The following is a 22,526-nucleotide window of genomic DNA, read 5'->3' as shown; positions in this document are numbered from 1 at the left end:
CAGAGAGCTGGAATTACAGGTATGCACCACCATGCCTGGCCTGTTTTGATTTCTTAAACATACAATATGATAACTGTAGTCCTTCCCCTCTCTACCCCCTCCCCCAGATACCCAGGGGTATTCTGTTCAAGCCAGTGATGACTCAGGCAATGTATACACTTCTGTTAACTGCTTCCCAAAGAACTGCTGTGTGATTTCCCCCTTCCCATCACTCTCCACTATGTCCTTCCCGCCCAATCTCAGTCTGCCGCTGAGCCATCTCCTGTCACTATAGAATAGACTGATCTGTTCTCCAGTCAAGCCCCCTCTTCCTGTGAGGCAATGGGTGTCCGACACTAGCCCTTCCTCACCACCTGCCATGCCACCTTCTAGTCTCACAGAATGTGCCAATGATACACAGGGGTTGTATCTATCAGAAGAGGGTTCTGTTGAAGCAGGAGTCTGCATGAGATTGGAGGAAGGCTTTGGAGGAAGGGTCTTGAGTTTGTCCTTAGCCTGGCAGAGGTTTGACACAGAGGTCAGATCATCAGATCACCTGTTTAGGCTTAGGTGACTAAGTGTAGCCTACAGTTGGAGAGGTTTCACATCAAGCTATGCAAGGGGTCTGGCTCCTTCTGATGCTGACAAATAGAGGCCTGGGTTGTCAACCTTCATTTTTGAGTGCCCAAGCTTTCTGTAGGACTGGGTTGCTGTCCTGAGGGTGGAGGAGGGGCTGTGGCAAGTCATTCACTGAGAGCCTCACTGCTTGTGTGCACACTGGGGTCAGAAGTCACCAAGCAGTCAGGAGTGACGGCTGGACAGGCTGAGGAAGTTTCCAAGTTACTCAGTGGAAAAAAATTGTCCTCAGACAGAACTGGAATCCTAGTACAACTCAGCAAAGAGGCAACCAGCCAAAGCCTCCATGTCCAGTGGCTGTGAATGGAAGGTGATACATGGAGACACAAATGGCCCTCATGGGAACCTCCCAACAGAGGTGGCACAAGCAGGCTCCTGCTGCCCAAGCTCCCGCCAGTGAGAACACATTGTAGCCACTGCAGCCCTCAGCAAGAACGGATACATTCTGGACCCACAGGAAGCAAGCTCTGAGAAAGTCAGGGTTTGAGTGGAACCCCTGGGACAGTAGAAAGTAGTAAGCAGTGGAGAGAGCCCACTGGGCTGAAACTTGTGCTATCAGTGTAAAAGCCACCATGAAACAGGTTGTGGAAGATCTCTGTGTTCCAGATGCACCAGCCTCCAAACACTTTACAACACTATCTCATTTAATACTAACCACAGAGAGGAAGTAGACATGACTGTGACTTGCCCAGGGTCAGGGGTACAATGGGACGAAGCTTTGCATCTCTGAAGTCCCGGCTCTAAGACACATGCTCTGCCTGGGTAAGGCCTAAAGAAACAGGTGACCTGAGAATTCTCTCCCCCCACCTCTGTCTCCCTTCCAGCCCCACTCTGAGAAACAGCCACACCCACTTGAAAAAAATTAACTCTCGCCTTCTGCCCCTAACTGCATCCCTTCCTATTCCTTCTTGGGCCTGCATCCTTAATTTCCCCTTGCATGTCCTGGCTCTTTTGTGGCTTCTTCCTCCTTATCTACAGCTTGGCCCAGATTTCCCCACTCTAAAAGGGAATCCTTAAAAATGAGCCTTAAAAATGCAGTGCTGTAACCTCAGACAATAAGGAAGCAGAGGACTGCATTCCCTGGGGTTCCCTTCTCATCCTCAGCACACATGGCTTAGTAGGGAATACCCTATCTCTCAGGTACCATAGGTGTCCTGAGAGTCTGGTTGCTCTCTCTACAGCAGCTTTTGGTCACAGGGATAGGTTGACCTTATAGACAGGATGGGTCAAGATGAGCTTCCTTTGACACTGGCTGAACGGTGAGAGCGGACTCTTCCTTCAGGACACCAGCCAGAAGCCTGTCATTTGCTTCCCTAATAGCATATCTGTCTTGCCCTTTCCTCTTATGACACCTGCCTGGTTCCTCCAGACAGGGTGCTGCCAGCTCTCCACCCTTTCACAGGGCAATTGCAGGGGTGCGCAGTTAAATCCTATGCTCCGTCTCTATACTCTGAACTCAAGGAAAGATATCCAGGTCTGGGCCCCATTTTGCAGCTTCTTGACAATCCAATCTTCAGGAAATCCCAAGCACTCAAATGTGATCTTCTAAAACAGAATTCTGTGTTCTTCCTGCAAGCTCAGATCTGCTTCTGATTACCCTACTCCCACATCTGCTTCGTGCCACGAGACCTCCATCTTGACACACCCTCAGACCCTCAGACCCATTACCTACTCCGTCTCTGTGGTCCAGGTTCTGGCTTGTCGGTGTCAGAACCTGAAATAGGTCTCCCTTGAGGCTAGGAAAGAACTCTGGGAGGAAATGGGAGAGGAGTGGTTCACAGAATGCAAGGAAAGACTCAGTCCTAAGTTGGCTGACAAGTGCAGCCAAAACCATAATGAGGACCTTGACCAGCAAGAAATTAATTCTAAGCTCAGTGTCTGAGCGTGTCCTTTGCATGGAAGTGTCTGGTTGACTGGGCCCTGGCAGGACAGACCTGGAGGATCAAATTGTGAATCTTTCAATTTCCTACCACACCCCCAATGCTGAAAGGTCGGCCCCTACACACACACACACACACACACACACACCAATAGCTGCAGCATTCTGAAGAGACTGCTTCTAGAATGTTGACCCGTCCCTCAGGCTAGTCAAACAGGGTCGACCTGAAAGAGGGAGTGGAAATGGGGGGACAGAGACTCGAAGAATGGAGACCAAGACAGGCTTCTGATCAAGGTCTCGGTTTACTGAATGTGCAAACAACACTTATAAAGCAAAGGATTACAAGCAAATTTTCTCACGGTAACAACACATCTGTGCCACCTGGCAAGGCATTTAAGAATTCACTCAAGGTTACACAAAGTTTGCTCTCTGGTTCCCAGGGTTGCATGGAGCTTGCTATCTCTTTCTCAGGCTCAGAACACCCTGCCTGCAAAGTTGCCAGGGTCAGTCTCCCAGAGGTAGCCAAGGCCAATCTCTGAGAAACTGAGCTATGGATAAGACCCGCATCTGCCAAGGCCAGGAGGCAGAATTCCGATTACCAGATTCCTTCAAATGGCCTTGCATCTCTCTCTGTTGGGCTGCCCTAGGTCTCAGTGTTTCTTTCTAGGAATGGGTAATGCAGGCTTGATTGCCTTGTTGCACACTTTACCACTTTCTAGTTGTATGCTCTCAGGGACATTGCCAGCTTCTCTGTGTTTCCATTTGCTCATAGGCAAAATGAGGTCACCAATATAGTTACCTCTTATGCTGACTGTAGCAATGAAGTACCTTACTGAATGCAAAGTGCTTCAAATGAGCCTGCCTGGACCAGAAAATACCTCTAGAAACATGAGCTAATGCAGTGACTACCTGCAGGACACTCTGGCCACTATCTGCTATTCAAGCCTTTCTCAGTTCTCTGTTCTTCTGCCTTGGGGTCCTCAGTCAAATCCATCCTGTTAGCTTGCTTTTGAGGCCCTTCTCAGTCCAGTTTAAAATGTCCCAGCTCAGTCAGTGCTGGAGAGTTGGCTCAGTGGTTAACAACGCGTGTTCTTGCAAAGGACCCAGGTTTGACTCCCAGCACTCATGGGGCTTACCACCTCCTAAGCATACATATGCTGCGCACGCTCCAGCTCATTTTAACTTGGGCTACTTATAAGCCTGTCACCAAAGGACCTCTCCTGGGTCTGTCTGGCATATACCCTGACACAGGTACCCCACCACTCGCACTGTTAACGGTCTTGTGTTCCAGATACTTGTATCTTTCTGCCCCAACCTCTTTGAGTGGGTCTGGCCCCTTCCTTGCACCACCCTAGCTGTGCCTCCTGCCTATGTCTCTTGTACTCTCATCACTGTTACTAAGCCCATTCACACTCCTGACACCTACCTCAGGATCTGCTGTGTAGACCAGTGCCCAGCATGCTGTTAGTGCTAAGGCCATAATGGGATAAGGACAAACAACTAGAGAGGAACTAGGAAGAATGAACAGGGAAGATGTAAGTATGGGCTCTGAGATGTGGCACTGTCCACATCTTCCCCCCCTCTCCTGCAGGTGTCAGGCAGTGGAGACAACTGTTAGTTTCTCTGGTCCTTACCCATAGAGCCGACTTTCACAAGCTTTCCTGCCACCCACTGTCTGCCCAATTGTACAGTGGATATCCTGGCTTTCATGGCCCTTTCACATCCTTCCTAATACAACAGATATTTATGGTTGTGTGCCTCCTCCTCCCAACACCTATCTCCTGGAGACTCCTCCTTCTCCTCCATTCTCCGCACATTGATCTCCAACAGCCTGTTGGAACCACACACTACTAGGAGAAGCTTACACCTCCAGGCCTGCCGCCACTCCTCCTTCCAGCCAGTATTTTATTCAGCTGTTCTACTTCCGGAAAGAAAGCATTCTTGCCTCCATTTCACAAACGGGGTGAAGGAGGGGACAAAAACAGCCAGTGGGGTTCAGAATAAGTAACTTTCTTAAGTTTCCACAGCAAAGACAGAAGGCTGGACTTCTTGGCACCATCTCCTGACTCACAGGTGGCCTTGTCTGGCCTCCTCTGAGTCATGTCTCCTAGCAGGTGCCTGATACACAGATGAGTATTCTCTGCTTCAGCTGCACTCCAGGCCAGCCTGAGCTCTGGTGACAGCATCTCAGAGCCTATCCCAGGAAGGTCCTCCTATCTGTTTGAGATCTCCCATTCAAGCCAACCTCTTCTTCTGTGCACCCACAATGTTCTCACTCTGGAGCACAGGCCTTTTTCTAGCCCTTTCTTTTTTTCTTCTCTGCATACACACTCTCCATTTTCCCACAGCAAACAGCTTTAAAACCTTTCCTTCTTTCCCAGGACTGGATATCGGGCAGTGGGTGTGGGCAGAAATAGTTCCTTAGGGCCTAAGACCCAATCCAAGACCCAAATGCAACCACCTCACTCTCATATCTGAGCCTCACTCTCCCCTACCACTCAGGGGCTCTACCTGAATCAGTGTTTGCAGCAGCCCATGAAGATAGAGGGTAGAGTACATACTCAAAGGCACAGGTGAACTGCACTATCATAAACCTTACAGCAAATACAAGGTCCTACTCTGGTCCCCTGGGCACCAAGCCTTATCCTCTCAGGTACTTGTCATAAGAGTTACAGAATCTGGGGAAATTGCTGCGAAGTGCATGCATTTGGAACACAGTGTTCTCTGTTTTTCCAAATTTTCTACAGTGATCATCTCATTCACAATTAGAAAAATGTTATATGATTGTGCACACCTGTAAACCCAGCTACTCCAGAATCTGAAACAGGGGGATTGAAAGTCCAAAGCTAGTTTTGCCTACATAAAATCAAGGCCAATTTGAGCAACTTGGAAAGACCCTTGGTCTCAAACAAAATAGCAAAAAGGGCTAGAGGTTTATCTCAGTTGTAGAATGCTTACCTGGTATATACATGCAAGGCCCTGCTTGAGTCCAACGCTGCAAAAAAGAATAAAATAAAAAAAATAAATAAAATAAAATAACTGAGGCCTGCCTGAGCCCCACAGAAAAACCTTGGAGACAGTGTAATGGGGACCCTTTGCCATATTTTCTTCCCATGGCCCCTGAAGCTTGAAGGTGGCCCTTTGAGGCAGTGTTGTGTGACTTTTCCACAGGAGGTGTAAACATCTATTCATACCAGATGGCGCATATATATATATATATATATATATATATATATATATATATATATATATTTTTTTTTTTTTTTCCATGTAAGTCGCAAGTCTTGCTTGGTGAAAAAAGGAGTTTATTGGGCTTCCTTACAGGAGCACAAGTAAAGCGTTAGAAGATTGAGGGTAACCCCAATACAGCTAGATCACCAAAAAGCTACACCCCAGCATGAGTAACCACCCCACAAAAGCCCCTCCTTCAGTTTACCTTCTTTTTCCTGTATACTCTAACACACACACACACACACACACACACACACACACACACACACCCCAAGACCAGTGACCATAAGCTGTGGCAAGATTACACACCCTGGGGTGGGGGTGGGTGCTAGGTGGGAGTTCCTGGCATCTCAGGTGAGAGGTTAATGAGCCTTCCTCCCCACCCCAACTCCTTTCACACCAGTGATTAATATCCTGGTCTTGTCAGTGTCTTGTGGGTAAGGTCAGCCACTCTGACCTTTACTCATTTCGAGATGGTAATAGAGTGTCATTCACACAGGCCAGAGCTCCACACAGGTATCAGCCTTGTCAACCAGGACCATGAACAGCAGAGCAGACAGGTGGAGGGGCTTGAACCTTGGATAGCCTCTGATCATGGGGTGGGGAAGGGTTTCTGAGGGAAGGATTGCTGGGTTTGTTGTTTTCTGTTTTGTTTGTTTGGTTGTTTTTTTTGTGTTTTTTCTTTTTAAGATTTATTTATTGGGGTTGAAGATTTAGCTCAGTGGTAGAGCGCTTGCCTAGCAAGCGCAAGGCCCTGGGTTCAGTCCTCAGCTCTGGAAACAAAAAAGACAAAAAAAAAAAAAAAAAAGATTTATTTATTGTCTATACAATGTTCTGTCTGCATGTACACCTGCACGCCAGAAGAGGGCACAAGATTTCACTATAGATAGTTGTGAGCCACCATGTGGGTGCTGGGAATTGAACGAAGGACCTCTGGAAGAGCAGCCAGTGCTCTTAACCTCTGAGCCACCTCTCCAGCCCTGTTGTTTGTTTTTAAAGACAGGGTCCCTCTGTGTCTCCTGGAACTCACTATGTGGACCAGGCTGGCCTTGAAGTCACAGATCGAAGAGATCCCCCTGCCTCTGCCTTCTGGGTACTGAGATTACAGGTCTGTGCCAACATACCTGGCCTAGGATTTCTGGTTTAAGTACTAGTTGCTGTTTGTTATGTCATCTGCAGCCAATGCACTGGCGCAGTGTCCTGGGCCCTTGCTGAACTAACTGTTCCATGCAGGCTCCTGCCTATGAGACTCACCTTCTGACTTCCCCTCGCCTGTGTTCAGCTCTGACTACCTCTGTCCTCTCCTGTCACTCTTCTGTGCAAGTCAGATCACATACACCAACCCTTGTCACTCGGGCCTCACTAATCCTTGCCTTTGAGCCCCCAACCAGCGTCTACTCCTCATAGTAACTGTTTTTAAAGGACAAATCTGAGTGTGGCTCTCACCTAGCCACCCATGTGCTGAAGCAGCATTTACACTCTTAAGCATGGTATCATTGTCCATGGCAACATGGTCCCCTCATCACCTTCTGCCCCCTCTCCTACAACTCTAGCAGATATAGTCGGATATTCTGGGGTGTCCGCTACACCCGAGTGTTCATTGCACATCCACTCCTCTGTGTGTGGCCTTCTTCATGTGGGTGTGAACGCCTAAGACCTTTTCAGGTCAGGTAACTGGACTAGTGACCAAAAGATTTTAATTTGGCTTGCAATATCAAAAGCTTTTTTTTTTTTTCAGCTGAGTACAGTGGCACATATCTGTAATCTCAAAAATTAGAGGGCTATAGCAAGTAAGAGTATGTGCTTAAAGCCAGCCTAGACAACATAATGAGATGTTGTTTTTTAAATAAAATTTTTAAAAATCCTTCATAGACACCAGGAAATGTAGCTTGGCATTAGAGGATTTGTCTCCAATGCATGGGTCTTAGGTTTGAAAAACTAAATCAATTCCAGGTCTGGGATGTGGCCCCATGGTAGGTAGAAGTCATGCTTAAGTGTGTTAGGCATCTCATCCCCAGAGTTAACGTGTGGTGTGTGGGGGATGGAAATAGCTTCTGTTGCAGAGCTAATCAAGGAGAGTCCTGTATTAATTACTTTTCTCATAGCCACGACAAAAATGCCTGTCAAAAGCAACTTAATAAAGATTTTACTTTGGTTTGTGGTGTTAAGAATACAGTGTACTGGGGCTGGAGAGGTGGCTCAGTGATTAAGAGCACTGGCTGCTCTTCCAGAGGTTCTGAGTTCAATTCCCAGCAGCCACATGGTGGCTCACAGCCATTTGTAGTGAGATCTGGGCCCTCTTCTGACAAACAGGTGTACAGCAGATAGAACACTCATCTACATAGAATGAGTCTTGAAAAAAAAAAAAAATACAGTGTACCATAGCCCGGAAGAATTGATGGCAGGAACAGGAGGCAGCTAGTCACAGGGCAGCTATACTCAGAAAGCACCTTTAGTTTGCTTTTTCCTCTTCATTCAACCCAGGGCTCAGTGTCACATTCTCCCTCTTGCCACCTCCCTTAACCCAATCTAGAAACCCCCTCATTTCATGGGCATACCCAGAAATTCTCTCCTGCTGACAATCAGATATTAACCACCATAGTCCCAATAGAAATTAGTCATAATCATAGCAAAAGAATAGTGACACATGATTGGTGTTTGTTGTTGTTGTTGTTGTTTTTATTTTGTTTTGTTTTCCTAAACAAGTTGAGTGAAGGGATTAGAGATGCCACCACCAACCAGCTTGTTTTGGCTGTGAGCCCAACCTTTTTGTTTTGTTTTCTGAAACAGGGTTTCTCTGTGTAGCCCTGGCTGTCCTGGAACTTGCTCTGTAGACCAGGCTGGCCTCCAGTTCACAGAGATCTGCCTGCCTCTGCCTCCCAATTGCTGAGATTAATGGCATGCACCACCACTGACCCAAGAACCTAGCCTTTTAATGGCTAAGCCATCTCTACAGACCATATGATTTATTTGAATTCTGCAGATGTTTTGCTTGCCTGTGGGACTTTGCACCATATGTTCCTGCCTTCAGGGCCCAGAAGAGAACCTTGATCTTCTGGGACTGACAGACAGTTGAGAGCCACCAGGTGTGTAGGTTCTTGGAATGGAATCTTGGTCCTCTGGCCAGTGCTCTTTACTGCTATGCCATTGTCTCCAGCCCCATAACACACACTTATAAACCCAGCACACAGGAGACAATGGAAGGCAGATCTCTGTGAGTTTGAAGTTAGCCTGGTTTATATAATGAGTTCCAGAATAGCCAGCATAGTGATGCCCTATCTCAAAAAAAAAAAAAAAAAGGCAAGAAAACATTCATATCAGAAGCTCTTCCTCTTTCTCCCTTCTAGTTTCCAAACTGAAAAAACTGCACACACTACCAACAAAGCAAGAGATGGTACTTTACTTTTTAAAATTATCTTCAAAGAGTGAGGCAGAAATGGCTCCAAGTTCAGGGCCCACCGAGTCACTGCCTCATCCAAGTGCCCAGAGATGCTGGAGGCCTGTAGCTCAGGCCTCCCTGAAACATCAAGTCAAGCTGCTGAGTGGCTGTGGCTGCTCCAGTCTGGAAAAGTTGCCTGCAGGTAGGCAGTGTCCTCTGTGGGAACAGGATCCTCCCACTCCGACCCAGCACACCCAGAGTTAACCCTACCTCTTAAAAATCCCCAGAAGGTAGTCACAGAGGGGTTTTCCCCAGACAAACAGACCCCTCATACATATTTGCCACTTGCACAGATGTTTGCCTGGCGGTGGGAGCGCTGAGAGACAACGCAGGTACATAACTTTAGGGTAACAGATGCCCCAAACAAAGCCAGACACGCCGGGGGAGCTAGAACTGGTATGCCCAGGAGGCCTGGATTTATTCTGTGTTCTGAAGTCCCTTCTATTGTCAGCGTCCGCATTTCACAGAGCCTGAAACTCTCCACTCCGCCCACCAGGCGGCGCAGCGGTCTCGGAGCTCTGGAGTAGTGCTAATGTGTTGTGGGTCTGATTTCAGCACTTAGCAAGACTGTTGTTTTGCCAGGCATACTTCCTCTACTACACATCTCCAGGAAAACGTGTGCCCAGACATGAGTACCCTACCGACTGCAGGACTCCAGGAAAGCAGAGGCTTTATATTAGCCTCATCGAGCCAATATCCAGCCAAGGGGAAGCCAAAGCAGATGAGCTACCCGTAAAAGCGCAAATATATTGGTAAGATCAAGACCTGAAGTGAAAATGCTGGAGTCGGTCCCAAGCGGGGGATCTCTGCGCCTTGTCGGTGCCTAGCTTTCCGCCACCCTCTCCACCTAGCTCGCTCCAGGCAGAAGGCAGACCTGTCCTCGCCAGGCTGAGCCCAGGGAGACTGGCAGCCAACACAGCTAATCCAATCCACAATCTCCCCAGGGGCAATCGAACTATTTTCTCCAAAGATGTACTGTACCAGTGCCTACCTCCTCTGCGAGTTTCCCAGCAGCTGCATGTTTATACCTTTATAGTGAGTGACCTCACTCAGCAAATAGTGACCTGCTACTGTTTGTGCTTGCGCCGGCAACACGGCAGAGAACAAAATAAAACCCTATGAAGCAAAGGAACTGAAAAGGGGTACTTGCACCACGAGGGGTGTGTAGGAGAGCGTCACCTCGTGTTCCTCCTCCAGGTGAGCAAAAAGCGCGTGAGGCGCTTCCCTAGAGCTGCGGATAACCTTCGGATCCACAGGGAGGGGTTAGCCGCACCTTGGATCTGCATGGGCCTCCGGCACGTCGCAGATGTGCGCTCGGGTGGCGTGTGCTTGTGCAAGGCCGGACCCTGACCCAGGCACGCGGTTAGGCACTTAGCGCTCAGTAAACATTCAACCTGAGAGCGACGAGTAGGGCCCACCTCCTGGAGTGGGTGGAGGAAAACCAGAGCCCGCCTCCGTTCCAGGCTCCTCCCCAGCAGGGTCAGCACCCGGCTGGCCGCGGCGTCCTGGCCCGGGGTAATTACAGGGTGGGGAGCAAGCCGGCCCGTAAAACAAAAACAAAAACAAAAACGGATGAAACGGCTGGATACGGCCTGCGAAGAGCCCGTGTCCGATGCGCAGCCGCAAAGAAGGGAGGCCAGGGAAGGAAACCCCCGCCCCATCAAACCCTGCCGCACACACAGGCACACTGCCACACACACAAACTACCCAACACTCGGCTTTCGACTTTCCCGCTCCAGGGACGCACTCAAGCCTAATCAAACACCTGCCCACCAGCTCCAACACAGACAACGACAACCCCTCTCCAGACTTCGCTGTTCCGAGAGGTGAATTCCTGCGGGGTTGTTTACATGGAGTGGGGGAGGGGATCAGAGCCTGGTACTGAGGGCCTACCAACCAGAAGACCCAAGTCAGCCTGAGCCAAACACAGCTGTCCAAACTACCCCCTCTCCAGCCCACCCCCGCTGCACGCCCAAACTCACACTTCACAAACATTAGCATACGTGTGTTAGACGTTTCACACGCTTCCACACACAAGTGTCTTTACACCCACCGCCATCACACGCATTTACACACCATAGTCCGTACATGTGTTGGTTAGTTTGTCACCCTTCGTGACCAGTTCCCACACTCCATCTGCAAAAGCGCATTCGCTAGAGACACACGGGAACAGATAAGCAGGTCATTAGTGTACTTTAGCGCAACTGAAAAAAATTAGGAACAGATCCCCCTTCGTGAGCCCAAGAGTTCCTCCCGCACAAGTGCGGATGGGCTGAGGAGCTCTTCGCCATGGCCGCACACGTTACACACTTGATCACACACAGCGTCGCACTTTAGTCCCGGCATTTAAGCGATGACACAATCTCTTGAACAAAGACAACATTGACAAACCCAACAAAAACAAACAGCCGCGTCTGGTTGGGGAGGAACAGCCAAGCGCAAAATCTGGGCATGAGGGGGGATTGGGAGTGATCGCGGCATAGTGTGAGAAGGTGAGTGCGCGGACCTGGATGCGAATCTCGGGAAAGGTGTGGGTATAACCCCCCATCTCGCACTCTGGCAAGACTGGCGCTCGGCGATGCAAAATCGGGTCCTGAAGCCGCGGTTCCCAGACTCAAATATGTGAGTTCTTCCCTTTTTCCAGCTTGTGATTGCTCCCAGTCCCACAAAGCCTACAGTGCCTCACATAGACCACCACAAGCCACCCCCCCGTAAGAGAACACGCGGCTAAGTGCAGACCCCCGGAGCCCTCCCTCCCGGAGCCCTCCCTTCCTCCACCTCCCAAGCCACCAGGCCCTGGGGCAGTGCGCGCCGGGCGGGGCGGGGGCGGGGCGGGTGTCGGGCGGCGCCAGCCCAAAAGGCGGAGTCGAGCAGCAAAGAGGCCAGACTTGTGATCACGGTGCCTACTGTACCGTGGGGAGGCCAGTGGGAACCCTACACTACGGAGCTCTCGGCCCGGCCCGGCCCGGCCCCACGCTATGGAGTTCCTTTGGGCCCCTCTCTTGGGTCTGTGCTGCAGTCTGGCCGCTGCTGACCGCCACATCGTCTTCTGGAACAGTTCAAATCCCAAGTAAGCCCCGAGACTCCCTCTGGCAGCCTGGGTGCCGGGTTAGCAATGCCCTTCCCTAGACTAACTCCCGTCCACCCTCTGGCCTGAGCCTAGGAGAGGTGGCCAGGGGTTGGATTCTATAGCTCTCCATCTCTGTCTTTACCATCCCTTGGTAACTGGCAACAGCCGACCCGGGCAGAAACCCATTCATGCCTACTTGCTCAGGCGCTCTTTCAGCCCTTCTCTTCCTGCCCTCTGGCATGCCATCACTCTAAAGTACGGATTTCATGCTTTCCTGCCTTAAGAGTGGCGCTTTAAGTCCCCTCAGAAAACTTCTGTGTCCTTTCTGTGTGCCACTGGGCATTTGCATACTGCCAGGCACCTATTGGCATCAAGAATAAGCACAGGGCAGCCCTGCAGGGACCCTTATGAAATTATTATGGTATTTGGGTATTATTATGAAATGAATAATTTTGTATTTAAGATGACTCTGGAGAATATCCCCAAGGATTTTTTTTTGGCGGGGGGTGGGGGTGGGGTGGCATAAATTAGGCACATGCTGTGCATGGGTAGACAGGCAGTGGCTGAGGTGGTCACTCTAAGGAACTGATGAGAGGTGTATCCCTGGAAAGCTTGGGGAGGAGCAGAGGGGGGTTCACAGGGTTACAAAGGGCTGTAACAGGAAGGAGGTAATTTCTCCCGGGCAGGTTTTAGGGCTACGAAGCAAACGGTATTGGGGGAAGACACTGTCTGGCCCTTTGTTCTTGCCCTAGAGTTTCCTTGAGTTATGAGAACAGTGGTGGGGCAGAGCCTAAGAGGGAGATATGGTGGAACAAGGAGAAAGGCGCCTAGCAGCTGAGGGGTGGCAGCACAAAATACCAGCAAACCACACCCAGATCCAGCAAGCTTGCTCCCCTTCCCCTGAGATAGACGCTGTGCCAGATTCCCCTGGCATTGTGGCATTGCCTATTGAGGGTCTGTTGTCTAGGGCTTGTTGGAGGGCAAGATAAAGCCAGCTGCCAACCCTAGGCAAGGCCTTCCTGGCCCTGGAGTGCTACTGCAGCCCAGCCAGCCCTGTGCTGCCCCTTACCTCCCTGACCTAGTCCTGTCCTGGTAAGTGAGAAAGAGCAAAGTCCCAGTTTATGCCCATGCCAGGTGTTGGCTGAAGGAGGAGGAAGGGACAGGAAGCCATGAGTAGGGAGGGGGGAACTCTGGCCTTTTCCGTTCCCAAGCTCCCAGGTTTCCTCTCTTTCAGGAAGGAGCCTCTTCCTTGCCCCCCTCCCTGTCTTCTCTGCCACTTATGTAGACCCGTTTTCCAGATGGAGACTCAGGGTAACAGGCAGGCAGGAGATAGTACCCTACTAAGAATAGTTTCAGCCCTGTCTCTCTGGACACACACATACCCTGTCTTATTTACAACTACAGGAAAGCCAGTCTAGAGTGGAGGTCATGGGCAGTCTGGCTTGGGGGAAGAGATGAGGTGGCAATGAGCAGGGCGGGCGTAGAGTTGGCATAGGTGACTCAGGGCGGTGAGCATTAGCCTTGAACCACTATGAACTGGGCTCTGGGCCCCAGTGGTCCTGAAGAGATAGACACCCTGGCTATTCAGACTTCTCTGCTCCCTTTGCCAGAGGCCAGCACTGGGGCAAACCAGTCCTGGTCTGTCCTGAGGTCCTGGGGGCTGCTCCACATTTGACAAGGTAAATTTTCACAGGCCCTCAAGAGTGACTGGGCAGGTAGCAGAGGTGGATGAGGTATGAGTCAGTGCCCATCACGGGAATAAGGGAAAGACGCCAGGCCCAGAGCTGAAATACCTGTTCTGAAATGGCTTCTATGTTTATCTCTCCAGAGAGGAATTTTAAAAGCCTCCCTCTGCTTCTCTCTCTTTTCCCCAGGGTGGGGGAGGGGCTGGTATGCCTGGTTCTAGAGGCTGAAAGCTGTTGCAAGGCCAGGGCTTTAAAGGGTCTTGATGACTGGGTAGTGGGTGGCCACCATGGAACCCCACCATCACCATGGGCACCACCCACTCATGCCAAAGACTTGGATTTGAAGCAAGTTGGCAGCCAGCTCTGCTGAGCCTGTCACTGGCAGTGCTTGGGGGAATTCAGAGAAGCTGACTAGCTTTCATCAGGAGGGGAGGGATCATTTCCCCACTGCTAAGACCCTACCCAGGCTGGAGCCAGGTGTCTGGAGCGAAGGGCTAGTGGGCAGTCAGGCTGGAGCCTGCAGGCCTTGGGGGGACCCGACTCGGGGAAGGGAGCTGTCTCTACCTGGGGAGAAGGGGAAGGCAGGCAGTCGCAGGTCTGAGAACTGAATCTTTCCTCAGGGAAAGTGGAGCTATCACCCTTGGAGATAAAATGGCAAGGTTGTTTTAGGGTGAAAAAAAGAGATCAGAGCATAAATTTGGGTAACAAGAAAGGGAGATTTGAGTAAACTGATACAATTTGATTACCTCTGAGTTTGGGTTTGGACTAGGAATTGGGGTGTTGTTATATAGTGGAAACCTCAAAGAGACTTGGTGTGAGGGGCAGGATAGGATGAGCTGAGAGATGTGATGAGGGCTCAGTGGCATGGTAAAGAGAAAGGGGCCTGGGCTCCTGAGTAGACACCCGCTCAGACTGAGGTCTCCTGGCATTTAAAGAAGCACCTGGGAGACACTGCTCAGGAGAACAGAATGGGGAGTGAGCTACAGAAATGTCTAGAAGCCAATCCTTAGGCAAATACCTGGTGTTCTACACAGTACCTAAGAGATACTTAATGGATGCTGTTTGGAGAACTGGTATGAGATGATGGTAGTGAGGGAATGACTGAAGGTGGTGAGGAAAGATGAAAGAAATCAAGGTCAGTAAATACGGGAGTTGAGATTTTGAGAAAATCTTTGGGGCTCCAGTGTAGAACGTGAGGCATGATGTGAAGTGGCAGCTCAGGGCTCTGGACTGCGTTCTGAGGAGCATCTTCCTGCCTTGTGTGTACCCAGGTTCCGGGAGGAGGGCTACACCGTGCACGTGCAGCTCAATGACTATCTAGACATCATCTGCCCACATTACGAGGAGGACTCTGTGGCCGAGGCTGCCATGGAGCGCTATACACTGTATATGGTGGAGCATCAAGAGTATGTGGAATGCCAGCCCCAGTCCAAGGACCAGGTCCGTTGGAAATGCAACCAACCCAGTGCCAAACATGGCCCAGAGAAGCTATCTGAGAAATTCCAGCGCTTCACGCCTTTCACCTTGGGCAAGGAGTTCAAGGAAGGACACAGCTACTACTACATCTGTGAGTGCACAAGGGATAGGCCACAGAGCACTGGTGGCCATCAGTGTGTGTCTGAGTTCATGCTTAGTGGAGAGTCAAGTAGCACAGGGCCTCCCATTCCAAGTCCAAACTCAGTTTCCTCTCATCCTGTTAACACAGAGGTGGAGCAAACTTCAGGTGTGTCTTAAGCACAAAGATTAAAAAGCACTCCTAGCCCCTGTCCTCAAGGAATTGGGGAAGGAACCCATATAAATCAGCAGGCCAAGAGAAGAGTGTGATATGATAGAAATGAACACAAGGCACTTGGGAAAATGCCCTATGTACCTGCCCAAGGTCAAAGACAGAAAAGCCTGAGTGTGGAATGACAAGGACAAGAGCACAGCATAGAGACAGTGGCCACTTCAGGCACTCTTGGAATGAGTGATGGGCTTGGGAAGTGGATAAGACATATTCTTGGGCCCAAATACTAATAGGGGTTCAGACTTTCTCCTCAGGGTGTCAGAAACCGTTGATGAATTTAATGATTTAAGGCCAGTCCATATTAAGACCTTGTCTCAAAAAACAAAACAACAAAAAACAAATAAAGAGAGCCAATGAGATAGCTCAGCAAATAAAAAAGCACTTGCTGCCAACCTGACAACATAAATTCGATCCCCAGCTCCTATGTGATTGAAGAAGGACTTTTCCAAATTGTCCTCTGACCTCCAAATATGTTACTCACACTGAATAAATGTTTGGGGTGATGCTTGCCTATAATTCCAGTGCTCAGAAGGGAGAGCCAGAAGGCTCAGCAGTTCTTTAGCTGTATATAACAAGTTCAAGGCAAGTTTGGGCTTCAAGAGATCTTGTCTCCCCAAAATTTAATTAAGTTTTTTTTTTAAAGTAGTGCTTGCACTAGCCTGAGAACCTAAATTTTGTCTGGAATCCACATAAGCCAGCTGCAAGCTCCAGAACTCAATAAAAAGCCAGATGCTGTAGCATACATCTGTAATCCCAGCATCCCTGTAAGGAGATAGAAGGCAGAAACAAGAAAATTAGCCTTGGTGGGGTGTGGTGGTGCATGCCTTTAATTCTAGCTCTTGGGAGGCAGAGGAATTTGAATCTCTGTGAGTTTGAGACCAACCTGATCAATCCCAGGACAGCAAGCCCTGTCAAGGAAGGAAGGAAGGAAGGAAGGAAGGAAGGAAGGAAGGAAGGAAGGAAGGAAGGAAGGCCAACCGTATTGAGCATGCAGTGCAGAAATAGATAGAAGGCAAGAACTGACTCCTAAAATTTGTGATCTTGCTTTCACACATATGCCATGACATACTTGAAAGAGAAAGAAAGACAATTTTAAAATTAAATAATAATGGCGGGTGTGGTGCTGAGCACCCTTAGCCAGCCCTCAGGGGGCAGAGGTAAGGTAGCTTTTTATGAGTTTGGAGCCAGCCTTGTCTACATAGCAAGTTCTGGGGCAGCCAAGCCTACATAGTGAGATCCTGTCTTAAGTAAATAGAAATGTTAACGTAAGCAGGGCACTGAGAAAGCAGAGTCAAACGAATCTGAGTGCATATCTTCTAACAAAGGCTTTTTCCTTAACATCCTATGGATTTATTTTACAGCCAAACCTATCTACCACCAGGAAACCCAGTGCTTGAAGTTGAAGGTGACTGTCAATGGCAAAATCAGTGAGTGTCAGGTCCTATGGACCTCTTCCTTCCATCCATGCTGAGCTTCATGTAGTGGTCTGGGGTGGGAGGAAGCTGCCTCTCTGCCTTCTGGTGCAATACCTGATCTACTACCATTCTTATCTTCCAGCTCATAGTCCTCAGGCGCATGTCAACCCCCAAGAGAAGAGACTTCTAGCAGGTAGGTATCTCAAGCCAATGGGTCACAGGAAGGGGTTTGCTCAAGGAGGCTGAGCACTAGAGGTGGCTATTCTACCACACAGGGGCTGGAAGCAGTGCAAACATTGAGCCACTCACCTTGTCCATCTTTGCCCTCTCACCATGCAGATGACCCGGAGGTGCAGGTTCTGCATAGCATTGGTCACAGTGCCGCCCCCCGCCTCTTCCCCCTAGTCTGGGCTGTGCTGCTCCTGCCACTGCTGCTGCTGCAAACTCAGTGAAGGCATATGCTTCACCTGGCTTAAGGATTGGAGTTGGGCAAGGGGCAGGGAGAAGCACCCCAAAGCTCCGGCCCTGGGAACCTCTCCCACCACACGTACAAGCTGCCACTTTGAAGCCTCCGAAGGTTCAGTATTAAGGGTTTCAACCCAAAGGAGTTTCATCGCCTGACTGTGCCATCCCTGCCTCCACTTCAGAGGGATGGAGAAGGAAGTGGGGAAGGCCTTTTCCCTTCCGTTTCTACCTTTAAGCCAAAGAAACAGCTGTGCAGACCCGGCCCATTAAGAGGGCCCAATGGGAGATGAGAAGGAAGAGCCTGTGCTCATGCAGCTGGACTCTGAACTTGGTAAAGACGTTCTTCCCCAAGAAAGCCATGATGTCCAGACTGAAAGAAAAGCTTGAGACAGCTTCCTGCATGGGAGCCAGGTACAGGAGAGGCAGCGTGACCCAGCAGCTCGACAAGCCTGCAGGCTGCCAGAGAGGTGTGTAGCCAGGCACTGACTGCGTCTTCCCCATCCCAGGGGCAGCATTCCTTGTTGCTGTGCCAACGGGAGGACTATATCAGCCTGGCTTTAGAGTATAGCTAAGGGCAGGGCCCTGTGTACAGTCTGTGTAGGGTGTAGCTTAAAGGGCAGGACCCACATGTACAGTGTCTGTGTAGAAAATGTGCTGTGTCTGCTCATTTCTAAAACTGGAGGGCTTTTTTATATAATGTTCTTGAATTCAGAATAAAGTAATGTTTTTGTTTTTTTATTTTTTTGGACATGCTTTTCTGCTTCTCCATGTTGACTTATGACCACAGAGTCTCTACTGTGCTGAAGCAGAAGCAGCTGGGCAGGTGTGAGGCACACCTGTAATCTCGGCTAATCTTGCGGCTGAGGTGGGAAGACTGCAAGTTTGAGATGGCACGGGCAACTGAGACCATGTTTCAAAAGGGCTGAACATGTACCTCAAGAAGTAGAGTGCTAGCCCAGTGAGGTGGGACACGCCTTCAATCCCAACACTTGAGAAAACAGAGGCAGGCAGATCTCTGAGTTCAAGGCCAGCCTGGTCTACAGAGTGAGTCCAGGACAGCCAAGGTTACACAGAGAAACCCTGTCTCAGAAAAAACAAACAAACAAAAAAAGTAGAGTGCTAACCTAATTTGTGTAATCCCTGGGTTCAGTCCTCAGTAGCACAAAACATAAATAACCAGGCATGGTGGCTCATGCCTGTAATCCAGCACTTAGAAGGTTGAAGCAAGAAGATTGCCAAAATGTTGATGGATTCCTGGGCTACAGTGAGAATTTGTCTCACAAAAGAAGACAAAATAATTGAATGGCTGGGATCAGGAGGAAGAAAGATACGGTTTTTACTTCTTTATCTGTCTTTAAAAAAAAAACAAAACAAAATCCAAAGGGAGGATGTTTCCTTCTATGAGGGTTCTGCAGGAGAATTCCCTATAATAGTGGGCTGGATTCCTCTCTGCACCCACTCTTAAGTTCTTTCTGTCCAACGTCTACCCCACTCTCACCAGCTTCAAGCGCTAGGCTTTGGCATACCAGGCAGGTACTCATGCTGTCTGGGTGAGTCAGGGAGCTGGATGCCAGCATATGCGCAGCCCCACCAGCAGAGTTGCGTGGGAGGCTGGGAGAGGAAAGTTCCCAGCAGCGAGTATGTTAGAATAGGGGGCCAGGGCTGCCCATGGATAAAGTCGGTAGTGTAGAGGAGGGCATCTGGAGGAAGATGGCAATCCCTGCTCTTTAGGTGTCTGACAATAACTCCCAGGGAAAACCTCCCAAAGCTGGGGTGACCAAGGTTCTGATAATGGAACACTGAATAGGAGGCTCGTTGAAGAGTGGTTAAGACTAAATTTGGGGCTTGGGTTCTAACACACAAGGACATATAAGAACACAGAAGTTGAGGCTAGTGGTCTAGATGATCCAGGGGCGCTCGGAGCTATGAGCAGGGACCGGGTGGGAGGAAAATTCACGGTCCCTACTAAAACCACTAAACGCAATCTGAAGAGCAAGATCAGGACCCAGGCCGTCACATTACTGCAAAGCACCCGGCCAGTACGCAGCGCTGATATGGCATGGACCCCAGTTCCGGTGCAGTTCCGTCGAGGGCGGGTTCCGGCGCTCTTCCGCCGGGAGGGGCGGGGCTTCGCTGTCCTCAGCTGAAGCCGGAGCCCGGGGCGCGCAACACTGGTCGCAAAACTGATGCTGGAAGGATGGAGGCTGGCGGCGCAGCAGACTCTTTCCTTTCCAGTGCCTGCGTGCTCTTCACCCTGGGCATGTTCTCCACTGGCCTGTGAGAGCGCGGATAAACTGGGCTGGGGCAGGACCAGGAAGTCAAGAAAGGAAAGTGGTCAAGAGACGTGGCTACAATTCCTGGCTGCATCTGGAACCCAGAATGAAAGTGGAATCGGGTTGGGCGATCTAGGGTGTTAGGCGAAGCTGGCCGCTAAGTCTGAGGGAGGAGATCTGCCTGTCCTTCAGGGTGGGCGACAAGCACTGAGGAATCTTCTACCCATTCCTAACAATTCCCTTTGGGTCCCTTCCAGCTCGGACCTCAGGCACATGCAGAGGACACGGAGTGTGGACAGCATCCAGTTCCTGCCTTTTCTCACCACGGATGTCAAGTGAGAATGTTGTTGGGCTGTGGTGGGAAAGGCTGAGGGAGGTATAAGCGGTATAAGTGGGTCCCACTGCAACACTCAGCCCCTTGGACCATAATCCTCCTCCCCTCGCAGCAACCTGGGCTGGCTGAGTTATGGAGTGTTGAAGGGAGATGTGACCCTCATCATTGTCAATGCCGTGGGTGCTGTGCTTCAGACTCTTTATATCCTGGCATATCTGCACTACAGTCCTCAGAAGGTAGAGGCCCTCCCTTGCACCCACCTCTGCTGCACGCCCTGCCATCTTAGCAGAGCATATGCTATTTTACTTCCTGGAAAACTAGTAGAATGGCTTTACTACCTTTTCCCAGAAGGCCCTTCTGGTTCTCCTTTCCATGAAGCCAAGCCTACAGAATGAACACACAGCCACCCACCCTCCCCGTGCTCACAGGCTGGTGGCTTATGTAGCCCAGTGGGGTGCTACCCTGTGCTCTGCAACAGGCTGGGAGACGACTATGCTATGCTGTCTCTGGTAGTTCCTGTAGGATCAGGATCAGGGCCAGTGGATAAGAATGGCTCTTAGCTCTGCTTTCCCTCTCAATCACACATTTATTGGCCTCTTACAGTGTATATATGTAAGCTCACATGAAAGGGGACGGAGAAAAAAAAAAAAGATATTTTCCCTTTCCTTGGAGACCTCCAATGTTGCGTGGATGAGACTTCCTTCAAGTAACTGACAGAAAATTACATGAAGGCTGGGATAAAACGTTGATTTCCCCCACTAGAGCATGGACAGAGTCAGGATGAAGCAATTCCAGCAGAGAAATCAGTGTTCTGGTACATATGCAAGTAAGACACTTCTTCCCTGCAGCACGCTGCACTCCTCCAGACTGGAACCCTGCTGAGTGTCCTTCTCCTGGGTTATGGATACTTTTGGCTTCTAGTGCCAGACCTTGAGGCCCGGCTTCAGCAGCTAGGCATCTTCTGCAGTGTCTTTACCATCAGCATGTACGTCTCCCCACTGGCCGACCTGGTGAGTAGGGTTGGCTAACAGATAAGGGTTAGACTTCCTGAGCTAGGGATGGCTAGTACTCTGGTGGGGCTGGAGTCAGCTCCTGGAAAGAGTTACATGGACAAGTGGGATGCCGGAAAGGGCTGGGTGGCAGATCAGAGGGGTTTCCGTTTTTTTCTTGAGGGAATTCTCTAACAAGAGTTCAGGAATGTACTATGAACCTGAACCACCAGTATTTTTGCCACAGGCCAAGATCATTCAGACTAAATCAACCCAGCGTCTCTCCTTCTCACTCACCATCACCACCCTCCTTTCCTCTGCCTCCTGGTCCCTCTATGGGTTTCGACTCAGAGACCCATACATCATGGTAAGCAGATTCTGGATGGGACAACTCGTCTACAAAGTAGAAACTAGTTCCTGTCTTTACAGCAGCTTTTTGATTGCAGGTGCCCAACCTTCCAGGAATCCTTACCAGCTTCATCCGCCTTGGGCTTTTCTGCAAGTACTCCCCAGAGCATGACAGGAAATACCGCCTTCTACAAACATGACCACAGGCACCTTAGTGCCAACTTGATACCAAACAGAGCTCCTGTTTCTGCTGGTCTTCGTGACCAATTTCATGGATGCAATAGGTTGTGAGAAGTTGACTTTGGAAATAAGAGGGATCAAAGGTTTTTACTTAGGTCAGGAGGGACCTATGGGATGGAATCACAGTTTTCTAAAGAGATTATCTTTTCACATTTTGGAGGCTGGGGTAGGTGGTATCTGTAGAATGTGCCTTAAAATAAACTGTTTCCCTACCCCTGCCTGCAAGGCTGTGCTTTCTTCAGCATTCTCAACCTGCCTGACTTGAAAGGTGATAGGTCTAGTGTCTGGGCCTGTAGCATTGGCTCAGCACAGGTATCTGAAAGAACTAGAAGTCAGAAAGACACATGAGGTTGACCTCCCCACCCCCCTAAGGGAGGAGCAGTCCTGCTAGGCCACAGAGGAGGACTTTGCAGCCAGTCCTGAAGATACCTGATAAAACAGGGTCAGATGAAAGGGGAGGAGGTCCTCTCCAATCAGTGGACTTGGAAAGGGGCAGGGAGGAGATGGGGGAGGGTGGGATTGGGAGGGAGATACAGCTGGGATAATACAGAGTTAATAAAATGTAACTAATAATAAAAAATAAAAAAAATGAGGACCTTTAAAAGAGAAAAACAAACAAAAACTTTTAAGTTATAAAGGATGGAAGTTAGGTATGCATGCTTCCTGCCCAGCCTTGTGTTAAGAAGCCTGAAATCCCAGCACTCAGGGAGGCAGAGGCGGGTGGATCTCTAGGAGTTTGAGGCCAGCCTGGTCTACA

The 22,526-nt window shown here is 49.8% G+C and overlaps 2 protein-coding genes across 5 annotated transcripts; both read left to right on the top strand.

Moving 5' to 3' along the window:
- The first annotated feature begins 11,653 nt into the window (after positions 1-11,653).
- Efna1 (ephrin A1) lies at positions 11,654-18,323 on the top strand. Of its 2 annotated transcripts, none has more exons than XM_055620668.1 (5): positions 11,654-11,786; positions 15,191-15,486; positions 17,067-17,132; positions 17,263-17,313; positions 17,460-18,323. In XM_055620668.1, exons 1-5 carry the CDS (start codon positions 11,743-11,745, stop codon positions 17,570-17,572), a joined length of 570 nt encoding a protein of 189 aa, XP_055476643.1. In that variant the 5' UTR covers positions 11,654-11,742; the 3' UTR covers positions 17,573-18,323. The 2 variants fall into 2 exon arrangements, with proteins under 2 accessions (XP_055476643.1, XP_055476634.1); XM_055620659.1 differs by lacking the exon at positions 11,654-11,786 and adding an exon at positions 12,051-12,234.
- A 1,371-nt stretch (positions 18,324-19,694) lies between these two features.
- Slc50a1 (solute carrier family 50 member 1) lies at positions 19,695-21,987 on the top strand. 3 transcript variants are annotated; one of them, XM_055620644.1, is made up of 6 exons: positions 19,695-19,862; positions 20,116-20,193; positions 20,305-20,428; positions 21,041-21,202; positions 21,429-21,548; positions 21,628-21,987. In XM_055620644.1, exons 1-6 carry the CDS (start codon positions 19,783-19,785, stop codon positions 21,727-21,729), a joined length of 666 nt encoding a protein of 221 aa, XP_055476619.1. In that variant the 5' UTR covers positions 19,695-19,782; the 3' UTR covers positions 21,730-21,987. The 3 variants fall into 3 exon arrangements, with proteins under 3 accessions (XP_055476619.1, XP_055476627.1, XP_055476621.1); XM_055620646.1 differs by having other exon boundaries at positions 19,763-19,843; XM_055620652.1 differs by lacking the exon at positions 20,305-20,428 and having other exon boundaries at positions 19,706-19,843.
- The last annotated feature ends 539 nt before the right edge of the window (positions 21,988-22,526 follow it).

Source organism: Psammomys obesus, unplaced genomic scaffold, assembly GCF_907164565.1.
Source record: "Psammomys obesus unplaced genomic scaffold, mPsaObe1.curated_primary_1811, whole genome shotgun sequence".
In the NCBI taxonomy this organism is placed as follows: domain Eukaryota; kingdom Metazoa; phylum Chordata; class Mammalia; order Rodentia; family Muridae; genus Psammomys; species Psammomys obesus.
Note: the sequence above shows the minus strand (reverse complement) of the source record. Positions and strands in the feature narration are given on the sequence as shown.